This window comes from Bufo gargarizans, unplaced genomic scaffold, assembly GCF_014858855.1.
Source record: "Bufo gargarizans isolate SCDJY-AF-19 unplaced genomic scaffold, ASM1485885v1 original_scaffold_2195_pilon, whole genome shotgun sequence".
Classification (NCBI taxonomy): domain Eukaryota; kingdom Metazoa; phylum Chordata; class Amphibia; order Anura; family Bufonidae; genus Bufo; species Bufo gargarizans.
In genome coordinates, this window is record NW_025334681.1 from 209,077 (window position 1) to 222,126 (window position 13,050).

A 13,050-nucleotide genomic window follows, 5' to 3' on the forward strand; every position below is an offset into this window, starting at 1 on the left:
GAAGCCAGATTGTCTGTTACGGGACCTCTCTCCTCTGCCTGGGTGCTGGGCCTAAATATCTGACAATGGACTGTTGCATTGGTGGCTGACGTGAAGCCTGATTCTCTGCTATGACATGCAGACTAATTCAATGCTGACATGAAGCCAGATTGTCTGTTACGGGACCTCTCTCCTCTGCCTGGGTGCTGGGCCTAAATTTATGACAATGGACTGTTGCTGTGGTGGCTGACGTGAAGCCTGATTCTCTGCTATGACATGCAGACTGATTCTCTGCTGACATGAAGCCAGATCCTCTGTTACGGGACCTCTCTCCTCTGCCTGGGTGCTGGGCCTAAATTTATGAAAATGGACTGTTGCAGTGGTGGGTGACGTGAAGCCTGATTCTCTGCTATGATATGAAGACTGATTCTCTGCTGACATGAAGCCAGATCCTCTGTTACGGGACCTCTCTCCTCTGCCTGGGTGCCGGGGCCTAAATATCTGAGAATGGACTGTTCCAGTGGTGGGTGACGGGAAGCCAGATTCTCTGCTATGGGACCTCTCTCCAATTGATTTTGGTTAATTTTTATTTATTAATTTTTTTTTTAAATTCATTTCCCTATCCACATTTGTTTGCAGGGGATTTACCTACATGTTGCTGCCTTTTGCAGGCCTCTAGCCCTTTCCTGGGCTGTTTTACAGCCGTTTTAGTGCCGAAAAGTTCGGGTCCCCATTGACTTCAATGGGGTTCGGGTTCGGGACGAAGTTCGGATCGGGTTCGGATCCCGAACCTGAACATTTTCGGGAAGTTCGGCCGATCTTCTCGAACCCGAACATCCAGGTGTTCGCTCAACTCTATCCATGACAATTGGGATCTATTAAAGAATGAAAGTAGCCTGGATAAATTTACAGATAAAAAACCTCTCATTGGTTTCCGAAAAACCCACACTCTTAAGGGATCAGTTAGTCAGTAGCAGCAGTGTGAACAGAACCCAGATCAATGGTTGGGCAGTAAAAAACCTGCAGGCAATCATTGCTGTGGTAATTGCTCCTTCTGTGGATATATCCTCCAGGACAAGAGCCTATGCATAGGAGGTATATCTCACAGAATCAGACATTTCTGCATGTGTAGGACCACATATGTAGTCTATGTAGTGAAGTGTAAGGCCTCTTTCAGACGGGCATTGCGGGAAAAGGTGTGGGTGCTGTGACGCGATGTCACGTCCCCATCCGGATCTTATTAAAAAAATGACTGTCAGTTTAGAAAAAATGAACCACGTCTAATCAGGGAACAGGACGTCCATAAATGGTTGTTCCTGTAGCCCTTTGGAGACCACAGACTCTAATCACCCCCTGCTGAGATCTCCTCACACCTTGGACAGCTTCTAAGGAAACCCCAGGCCATGCGTCTCCTGCCCACCTTGGAACCATGACAGTTAAACACATGCTAGTTGGCCCTTCCTTGCAGCTTGCTCAATTTACACATCAGAAGCAGAGATAGGTGAACCGTGCTCTGAGAACCCCAAAAAGCATATTGGGGCTATATGGAATTATGACCCAAAAATGTAGGTACCCTCAAAATGCACCTCTCACCCAGAGGAACCAGGAGAGTCCAAACTTGATAGCTCTGGGGTCTTCCCAGACTGGTAAATGGGTTACTAGTCACCTGGAGGGGGGAGAGGTGTGGTGTCACCCATAGAATCGTCCATAAATTCATGGGGGACCCAGCACAAGTGCCTGGTTTTTCATATTTATTACGCCAGCAAAGTTATGGGCCATTTTTGTAAAATTAGGGAAAACTGGCCTGGCCAGCAGCAGGGAAGGGCGAACAAGCCCTCCCAAACCCTCCTTTAGGAACACCCACCGTGCAGCCCTTGGCCAGCGATTAGCTGGGCCAACCCTCCTTACCCTCCCACAGAATGGGGCATAAAAGCCTGTGCGCAATGGGAGAGTGGAGCTTTTTGCCCTGTGGTCACATCGCTGATAGGCTGTCCATTGGAACGTAAGTTTGTGCCTGGATTTTGCATAGGCAAAATCCAAGATAGTATTTCTCTTTTTATCCCTGTTTATTTTCCACACGCTTCCCAGCTTGCTATTGTAATCTTTTTTCTGTAAATTTTTGTATGCATTGTTGTTTCACTTCTGTGTTACTTATAGTAAAAGATATTTTCATATCTTTTAAATTGTCTTTCTCTTATTGCTCTAAGCCCCACTGCAACAAAGTACTCGTACGCCCTGAAGAGACCTACCTATCTTATAGTAGACTGATATTAGAGAAATAACTGTTTTATGACTCGATTGGTGTTAGCTTGTAGCATGATAGTGGGGCTGATCTGTGAGTGGTCCGAACCCCTATCCCTACAATTATAGAGTCGTTCACTCACGAATGTGGTAGCAGAAAATAAGAGGGGTCCAGGATTGACTGTTTGGATAATTCGGAATCTCCCCCCTGTCACGGTCCACCCTCGGTTGGGCTTTTCTCCACGCTGGGGCGTCCTGGCGGTCAGAAGTCTGATTTGAATGGGGGTGGTCGTGACAGGTGCGTTGCGGGAACATGCACAATCCACGTGAGTGCAAAACATTGTAATACGTTTTGCACTCGCATGAGAAAAATCGGCATGTTTGGTACCCAAACCCGAACTTCTTCACAGAAGTTCGGGCTTGGGATCGCTGTTCTGTAGATTGTATTATTTTCCCTTATAACATTGGTTATAAGGAGAAATAATAGCATTCTGAATACAGAATGCATAGTAAAATAGCGCTGGAGGGGTTAAAAAAAATTAAAAATAAGTTAACGCACCTTAATCCACTTGATCGCGCAACCGGCATCTCTTCTGTCTTCTTTCTTTGCTTTGTGCAGGAACAGGACCTGTGGTGATGTCACTCCGGTCATCACATGGTCCTTCACTATGGTAAAAGATCATGTGATGATTGCCTGCAGGTCCTGTTGCTGCACAAAGCAAAGAAAGAAGACAGAAGAGATGCCGGCTGCGCGATCAAGTGGATTAAGGTGAGTTAAATTATAATTTATTTATTTTTTAACCCCTCCAGCGCTATTTTACTATGCATTTTGTATTCAGAATGCTATTATTTTCCCTTATAACCGTGTTATAAGGAAAAATAATAATGATCGGGTCTCCACCCCGATCGTCTCCTAGCAACCGTGCGTGAAAATTGCACCGCATCTGCACTTTCTTGCGGATGCTTGCGATTTTCACGCAACCCCATTCATTTCTATGGGGCTTGCGTTACGTGAAAAACGCACAAAATAGAGCATGCTGCGATTTTCACGCAACGCATAAGTGATGTGTGAAAATCACCACTCATGAGAAAAGCCCCATAGAAATTAATGGGTCGGGATTCAGTGCGGGTGCAATGCGTTCACCTCACGCATCGCATCCGCACGGAATACTCGCCCGTGTGAAAGGGGCCTAAATGTGGAGCATTTTATAAAGGCAAGACAATTAGGCTGATGTTAGAAAGATTCCGGGAACACCTTAATTCCATAAGAACGAAAAAAGGCTGCCACCGCCTTATAAATCATGTATGGCAAGTGCATGGGGGGGGATAAAAAATGCTTAGGTTTTGCTGGGAATTGAAGTGGTTCCAGTAATGACACAGGGGGGTAATAGACATCTCCTCTTACTACAAAAAGAAGCACGATGGATCATCCGTACAGATGCAATGGGTCCTTCAGGCCTGAATGACCGCAACAATCTTATAGCATTTGTTTGAGGTAAATACTCTGTTCCTATAATGTAATCTGATTGCTGTTATTTGCTTTTAACATGCACACAGGTGGTGTCTTGGTATATTTTTTGCCATACCTCTTAGGGTTAATCACACGCCCCTTTAAAAAGGCTAGCACACCTGTCTGCATCATACAGGTAGCTGGAAGAAGCACGATTGTGCGAAACGGCCGTTGCTGCCCCTTGCCGCTAATGCGGCTGTTGTTTCTGTGAAGGCTTGTCCGCCTCAGCCCTGTGATGTCTGGATGTTTTTGCAAAGCAATAAAGAAATAAAGACAACTGCAACTCGTGAGTGCCGCTGATTTTGCTACTTTAAACTCTTTTTGTGGATTGGATTCTGTTGACTGTGTACTATAGCAGGCACCACCGAAAGCTGCATATTACCACGGTTCACACAGAGGACAATTTATATGCCCATGATAGCGATTTTTGTTATGTAGTGCCGCCTGAATTTTTATTTTTGGTAAATTATATATAATTGTTGTTTGGCTGTGCAAACAGGGATAATCCACTGAATGTATAATTATAGTGGTGTACTTTTTTTTTTATTTCCACAGTGCAATAATATTTAGAATATCTCTGATGGGCTTGTGCTACTGTGTATTAGCTGTTTACACCTGTTTAAATCCAGCTTTACAATAAGTAAGTGGTGCGACTTCTTTAGCACCATCAATGGGTTAAATCCTATAGCAGGCAGGTATTGTTTAAATCGCTCCTGTGGCGTCCCTCTTTTCCCCAATGTTCGCGCGGCAAGCTCGGCGTCCCACATGGAGTTGGCGTCCCACGTGGTCTAGGTCTGCTGGTTTTACATATTGGGATAGGCTGTCGTGGATATGCGAGCTGGTATAGTTGTAGGACAGCGCTTCCTATTGATGTATAGTATCCTTTACTAGCGGGAATATCACCATACGCGTTTCAAGGTCCAAACTGACTCCTTCTTCAGAGGTAACCCGCTGTTACACTATCTGCACTTTCTGTCAACTTTTATATATTTTAACCATAAGAGGGAAAATAAATTTATCTACATTAAATACATCTCGTCTGCTCCCTACTTGTTTGCAGATACAGTGTGCCAGTCTATCACAATTGCTTAAGAAAAAACACCAAATGATCATCAATGGTCCAGAGGGAACAGAATAATAATTACTACCCTGACTTGGATCAGTTGACATTGTCTATCCACAATCTATATCAAGTTACTCACCAAGCAGACTTTAGGTTTAGATTGAGCCGCAATGGTCAAAGCTCCTGCGATAATGTACTGTAAAAAAAAAACAAAAAAAACTTCTAGTTAGAATAATTAGATACGTTTGTATCTGTTCAGTATGGCCAGAAAAAAAAGAGTATAAAGAATTATCATAAACTGGGGCCCCAATATATGCAAACTCTTAACATCAGTCCTTAAAGGGTCTGTCTCACTTCAGCAAATGGCATTTATCATGTAGAGTAAGTTAAAGGGGTTTTCTGGGTTCAGAGATTACCCAGACATAACCACATTTTCACCCAGGAAACCCTCTGATCTTAGCATTGGCGCATTTCATGCTCCAATGTCTCCCTGGTTTTGGTACTGCTAGACAGAGGCTCTTATGGGTGGGCTCTAGCATTTAGCACTATTCTAGCTGTTTAACAGGCTAGGGCAGCCCTAAAATCTGCCTATTAGTACTGGTGACGTCACTGGGCACACTGCTGGGTGGAAGCATCTGACCAGCAATCCCTATCGAGAGGCCGGTACGTCACCGGATCTCCTAAAAAAAGACTTTGCCCTGCACAATTCAGCGCAGGGTAAAGGAGAGCATAGGAGCATGAAATGCTCCGATGCTATATTCAGGGGGCTGCCTGGGTGAAAATGTGGGTATGTTGGACAACCCCTTTAATGCAAGCCACTTACTAATGTATTGTAATTGTCCATATAGTATTCTTTGCTGGCTTGATTCATTTTTCAATCACATTATATACTGCCCATTTCAAGGGGTTCAGATACATGGTGGCCAAGACCGTAGCTGCTGCATACGTGTGCCTATGTGTGCTCCCCACTATGCCAGCCAACATAAAGGTTGGCACCTTTTCCTATAGTGTGGAAGCACGCCCACCACTGCTGGATTGCAGGATGGTTATAACCCCTGGAAACAAGCTGTCACGGATCAGCGGATGTGAACCCACTGTGCCACTGACTGGCTGTACCCTGGAGGGGAGTGACTAAGCAACTACCTAGTCTTCGCTAGAGCCATGGCCGTGACTCCTCAACCGCAAGCGGTTGCCTGCGGTTTGGTTTTGCTGTTCAATCACAGGTGAGGGCCGCTGGTGTGTGGCCTCACTTGTGGTTGCCGCGGGCAACCTGTTGTATGAGTTGGTTTCTGCAGAGCAGCCTGAGCGGTGCTGGGCAGCTTGCTGCATGGCATGCGGTTGCACCTAGCAACCTTTCTGTTAGGTGTGTGTGTATGTGTACACTTGGTTTTATGTCCAGGCAGACCAGAAGATACCTGAGATTGGTGCCAGCAGTACAGTAGTGGTGGACAGTCAGGGTCGTTACCAGGAGCAACAAAGCGAGAACCGAAGGATGAGGCAGAGGCATAGTCAGACAGGCAGAAAGTCTGGGCAGGCGGCACCGGTACAGGTCAGGCAATCCAGGTTGGCAATGGGAGAGACAAAGCAAGCAGGCAGGGAACAGATGATAAGCGGACTCCCGGGACAAAGTATAGGTCAGGAACACAAGTGGTTATCAAGCTCTTCAGCAACAGACTAGGACCTTGACACTCAGGCATCTGGGAAAAGGGCTGAGACCCTTAAGTATGTGTATGAAAGCCACGAGGTCACCTGACCCAACCCGACCCAACCTAGCCCAACCCAGGTAGTTATGCGTACCGCCCTTTAAAGCAATGACACATGAAACCAGCCGAACTCATGCTGTGTCCTGTGTGCTGGAATCCTCAGAAGCAACATCACACACACAGAGTGTCCCGTACTGCAGCGGTAACTGGGAAACACTGGCCACCGATCACTGAAGAGCATGGCGCCTGGAACCGCAGCGATAAGCAGAGGAACAGCGTCGCACAGCAGTTTCTGTTACAGTACCTCCTTCCTTAGGCCCCCTCTTCTTGAGTCCATGACGAGACAGAAAGCTCTTTATCAGATCCAGAGCATGAATGTTCTCCTGCGACTCTGAAGATTTCTCCTCAGGACCAAATCCCTTCCAGTCCACAAGATAGTAGGTCTTTCTACCACGTTTCTTGATGTCCAGGATTTCCTTGACTTCAAATACTTGGTCAGCATTCTCTGATTACCAGAGTTGTAGTAGAAGGAGCCTTTGAGAAAAGATTAAGGACCACTGGTTTCAGTAAGGAGACATGGAAGGCATTGGGAATACGCAGAGAGGGAGGTAGACGTAGCTTGTATGTCACTTCGCTGATCCTCCTCAATACTTCAAAGGGTCCAAGGAACCTGGGAGCAAACTTAAAACTGGGGACCCATAAGCGTATGTTTTTGGAGAAAAGCCATACCTTATCCACAGATGAGAACTGAGGTGGTCTCCTTCTTCTTTTGTCTGCATTTGTCTTTATGCGGGTCACCACTTTGTTGATGCTGATCTTGGTGTCACGCCAAAAATCTCTAAAAAAGTAATCTGCAGCTGGTACCCCGGAAGATGCAGGAACAGGAGTATGAGGATGTTGACCTAAAACGACAAAGAATGGAGAGGATCCAGTAGACTCACTAGTGTGGTTGTTATAGGAGAACTCTGCCTAAGGTAGCAGTTGTACCCAGCTGTCATGTTGATTGGAAACAAAATGCCGAAGTTAGTTCTCCAATATATGATTGACCTGCTCTACTTGCCCGTGGATTTAAGGGTGATAACCGGAAGAGAAGTCCAGGTCAATTTCCAGCAGTTGGCAGAGAGCTTCCCAGAGCTTGGATGTAAATTGGACTCCTCAATTAGAAAGAATGTGCCCAGGTAAACCATGCAGACAGAAGATATGTTTTGGCGGGAGACATCGGGATGTCACAGAACATGTGCAGAGGCAAAGGAGCTCCTTAATTGGACGAACGCAGCCTCTGCCTCAGGAGTCCAGTCTTTGGCATTCACCCCTTTCTTATTAAGAGCGGAGATCGGAGACGTAAGGGATGAAAAATTTAGAATGAACTGCCGGTAGAAATTGGAGAATCCCAGGAAGCACTGTATAGCATGGAGACCCTGTGGGCGTGGCCAGTCTATTATTGCCTTCAGATTTTCAGAATCCACCTGTAATCTGGCATCTGAGATGATGTATCCGAGAAACTGTACAGTAGTCTTCTCAAAGGTGCATTTCTTGAGATTGGCATAGAGTTGATTCTCCCTCAACAGCTATAAGACTAAATGTACATGCTTCCAGTGAGTGATTAAATCTGGAGAATGAATCAGTATATCGTCCAGGTACATGATCACACATATATAGAGCAGGTCCCAGAAGATATAGAATACCACAGGAGCATTACACAGACTGAAGGGCATGACGAGATACTCGTAATGTCCATCACGGGTGTTGAAAGCGGTCTTCCACTTGTCGCCCTTTCGAATGCAGATAAGGTTATGTACACCGCGCAGGTCGAGTTTGGTAAAGACCTTATCCCCCCGGGTCCTGTCAAAGAGTTCGGAGATTAGCGGAAGAGGATATTGATTTTTGACCATGACCTTATTCCCATCTCGATAGTCGATACAGGGCCATAAGGATCCATCTTTTTTTCTGCACAAAGAAGAACCCGGCACCGGCAGGTGAAGTGGATTTTTGGATAAACATCCTCTCCAGATTCTCCTTGATGTAGTCAGACATCACCTGAGTCTCTGGAATAAGGTCAATCGGACAGTCATATGGACGTCCGCAAAGCTGGCATACTGCTGCGGAAGTCCAGGCAGGTCTACAGGAACAGAAGGCGTGGAAGCATGTCGGACCTCCGCTAAGCAGGTGGAGTGACAAGATGATCCCCAGCGCGGGATCAGATCGGAGTGCCAGTCCACAACTGGAGTGTGCAGACGCAGCCAGGGTAGCCCAAGGAAAACTGGATTCACGGAGGATGGCAGCACATAGAAGGAGATCAACTAAGAGTGCAGAACCCCTATCTGTAACTTAAGGGGTATAGTAACAGAGTACCGGTTCAGGGAGTGGTAATCCATTTATGGAGGCCACTGACAAAAGCCTTTCCAGATGAATGGTGGGAAGTCGATACTGATGGACCAGAGCTTGCTGAATGAAGTTACCAGCTGACCCAGAGTCCAAGAATGCAGACATAGGCAGTGTGACTCACTTGTGAGAGAGTCAGCGGAACTGAAAGTTTCAGAAAGGACTTCTCTTTGTCTAGAACCACCTCTCCAACTGATCCTAGACATTGTCGTTTCCCGGCTTCTGTGGACAATTACACACAAAGTGTCTCTTGCCTCCACAATACAGACACAGATTCTCTGCTTTGCGACATAGGCGTTCCTGGTCAGAAAGTCGAAGGTGCTCTATTTTCATGGGCTCTTCAGATGGGGTGGACACTAGAGGAATGACCGGTCTCTGGAAGGATGGAGCCAAACTAGGTGGTCTTCTGGTGCTTGCAACCTGCTTGGAACGGTCCCTGAAATGCATGTCAATCCTTGTAGCCAATGTGATCAGGTCATTCAAAGTAGACGGGCAGTCACGACTAGAGAAAATTTGGGAAAAAATTTGAGGCAAATTGCGTAAAAAAAAACTTTTTTCCTGGCTGCAGAGAGTCTTTATAGTGGTGTAGAACACTGCCTTGCATAGGGAGTCTGCTTTGGTAGTGAAAAAATACTGAGTCCGAATGACATGCAGATGACAGGCGTCGTTCTTAGAATCACAGCCTACTTCACTTATTTGGGCAGTCACAGGGCTAAAACTAGCCAAATATCAACTCAGCTTTACAGGTAGATGTTAGCGTAAAAAAGAAGCGCACTCCTTTTACACCCTCGTCAGCTGATTCCACATAGATGTCTACAGAACAAGTAGAGCCCCCCGACAGAGTGGAGAGGGTTTCAGCAGTAAGTTTGTGTTGACGTCACTGATTAATTTTCCCCATTCTCTGATCCCTCAGAACAATTACCCAGAAAAAAAAGGTTCCTGTCTGTGGAGCATATGCCTTCACTAGGTCAGCATTTGCTAAACAATCCATCAGTATTGCTAAAGGCAAAATAAAATAAAAAATGAGTATATCTAAAACAGAGATAACACGTGAATGGAATATTTTCATGTCTTCTGTGTTTTCTACCCACTCCTGCTTTTGGCTACCAAATCATAAGTCAATTCTGATAAGACCATACAGGCCTTAAAGCTGCTACACAGACAGGATCAGTTATGTGTCTTGTTTTTCCTTCCTTCTGACAGATCAGAAGTATCAAATAAATGATGATGTCAGCCAAGCTGAAAGCCAAAATAGTGGAACAGTCATGAAGTAGGGAGGGTGGGAACAACATGAGAAGTCCACAGAGCGGACCTATGACATAGTGGTGAGGTGAAAGCAGCATTAGGAGACCACAGAGTGGCCCAATGAAAGGGTGTGGAGGTGTCAGCAGCATGAGGAGACCACAGAGTGGCCCAATGACAAGGTGTGGAGGTGTCAGCAGCATGAGGAGACCACAGAGTGGCCCAATGACAGGGTGTGGAGGTGTCCAGATAGCTTGGATCTGGGCGCTCATTATTACCGAATGGCGCTCGGATCCTATACACATAGTCCAATCGCCATGGAGCCATGAAGTCTTTCACATAGTCTTTCGGTATGCACGGCTCCATGGCACAGCTATCTGAGGGCAATATCTTTCGTGTGGTACGCACCAGACGGGCCGGCATTCGTATGCAGGAACCAACCAAGAAGGGAGGCTGGCAGCTTTTAGCGGTGTTCGGGAAAAATAGTATCCATTTTGTGTTCAATAGAATCGTCGTCGAACACCGCTGGGCATTCGTGTGTCAAAGATGGCCGCAGCCTCGTGGTTGGTATGCGAACGACTACCACCCAGTTCACGTTCTAATGGGGCCAAGAGGTTAACAAGCAGCACACTTCCATGCTGGGTGGCCGGCCGTTCAGTAGTTCTTCGGTAGAAAACAAGGGAAAACATGAGGCCTGTACAGGCAAGGCAACAGCCGAACAAACGAATGGAGGGAGAATACAAGCAATCTATACAGGGAGTGCAGAATTATTAGGCAAATTGTATTTTTGAGGATTAATTTTATTATTGAACAACAACCATGTTCTCAATGAACCCAAAAAACTCATTAATATCAAAGCTGAATATTTTTGGAAGTAGTTTTTAGTTTGTTTTTAGTTTTAGCTATTTTAGGGGGATATCTGTGTGTGCAGGTGACTATTACTGTGCATAATTATTAGGCAACTTAACAAAAAACAAATATTTACCCATTTCAATTATTTATTTTTACCAGTGAAACCAATATAACATCTCAACATTCACAGATATACATTTCTGACATTCAAAAACAAAACAAAAACAAATCAGTGACCAATATAGCCACCTTTCTTTGCAAGGACACTCAAAAGCCTGCCATCCATGGATTCTGTCAGTGTTTTGATCTGTTCACCATCAACATTGCGTGCAGCAGCAACCACAGCCTCCCAGACACTGTTCAGAGAGGTGTACTGTTTTCCCTCCTTGTAAATCTCACATTTGATGATGGACCACAGGTTCTCAATGGGGTTCAGATCAGGTGAACAAGGAGGCCATGTCATTAGATTTTCTTCTTTTATACTCTTTCTTGCCAGCCACGTTGTGGAGTACTTGGACGCGTGTGATGGAGCATTGTCCTGCATGAAAATCATGTTTTTCTTACCTTGCAGACTTCTTCCTGTACCACTGCTTGAAGAAGGTGTCTTCCAGAAACTGGCAGTAGGACTGGGAGTTGAGCTTGACTCCATCCTCAACCCAAAAAGCCCCCACAAGCTCATCTTTGATGATACCAGCCCAAACCAGTACTCCACCTCCACCTTGCTGGCATCTGAGTCGGACTGGAGCTCTCTGCCCTTTACCAATCCAGCCATCTGGCCCATCAAGACTCACTCTCATTTCATCAGTCCATAAAACCTTAGAAAAATCAGTCTTGAGATATTTCTTGGCCCAGTCTTGACGTTTCAGCTTGTGTGTCTTGTTCAGTGGTGGTCGTCTTTCAGCCTTTCTTACCTTGGCCATGTCTCTGAGTATTGCACACCTTGTGCTTTTGGGCACTCCAGTGATGTTGCAGCTCTGAAATATGGCCAAACTGGTGGCAAGTGGCATCTTGGCAGCTGCACGCTTGACTTTTCTCAGTTCATGGGCAGTTATTTTGCGCCTTGGTTTTTCCACACGCTTCTTGCGACCCTGTTGACTATTTTGAATTAAACGCTTGATTGTTCGATGATCACGCTTCAGAAGCTTTGCAATTTTAAGAGTGCTGCATCCCTCTTCAAGATATCTCACTATTTTCTGAGCCTGTCAAGTCCTTCTTTTGACCCATTTTGCCAAAGGAAAAGAAGTTGCCTAATAATTATGCACACCTGATATAGGGTGTTGATGTCATTAGACCACACCCCTTTTCATTACAGAGATGCACATCACCTAATATGCTTAATTGGTAGTAGGCTTTCGAGCCTATACAGCTTGGAGTAAGACAACATGCATAAAGAGGATGATGTGGTCAAAATACTCAGACCTAGAACTGACCAACTGCAGCAACCTCAGATCATAGCACTGCCCCCACAGGCTTGTACAGTAGGCACTAAGCATGATGGGTGCATCACTTCATCTGCCTCTCTTCTTATCCTGAAGCGCCCATCACTCTGGAACAGGGTAAATCTGGACTCATCAGACCACATGACCTTCTTCCATTGCTCCAGAGTCCAATCTTTATGCTCCCTAGCAAATTGAAGCCTTTTTTTCTTGTTTGCCTCACTGATTAGTGGTTTTCTTACGGCTACACAGCTGTTCAGTCCCAATTCCTTGAGTTCCCTTCGCATTGTGCGTGTGGAAATGCTCTTACTTTCACTATTAAACATAGCCCTGAGTTCTACTATTTTTCTTCGATTTGATTTCACCAAAAGTTTGAGTGATATCCAATCACGATCATTCAGGAATTTGTTTCCGGCCACATTTCTCCCTCGAATACGATGGGTCCCCACTATCCTTCCAGTTTTTAATAATGCGTTGAACAGTTCTTAACCCAATTTTAGCAGTTTCGGCAATCTCCTTAGATGTTTTCTCTACTTGATGCATGCCAATGATTTGACCCTTCTCAAACAGACTAACATCTTTTTCACGACCACAAGATGTGTCTTTCCACATGGTTGTTTAAGAAATGAGCAGCAACTCATT

General features: G+C 45.5%; 1 protein-coding gene across 1 annotated transcript in view; it reads right to left on the bottom strand.

Moving 5' to 3' along the window:
• Positions 1-13,050, bottom strand: part of LOC122924064 (membrane-spanning 4-domains subfamily A member 4A-like) — a 74,440-nt gene that overhangs the window by 44,501 nt on the left and 16,889 nt on the right. The window contains exon 3 of the mRNA XM_044274983.1: positions 4,933-4,989. Coding sequence (XP_044130918.1) covers positions 4,933-4,989 — 57 coding nt within the window. The remainder of the gene's footprint in view (positions 1-4,932; positions 4,990-13,050) is intronic.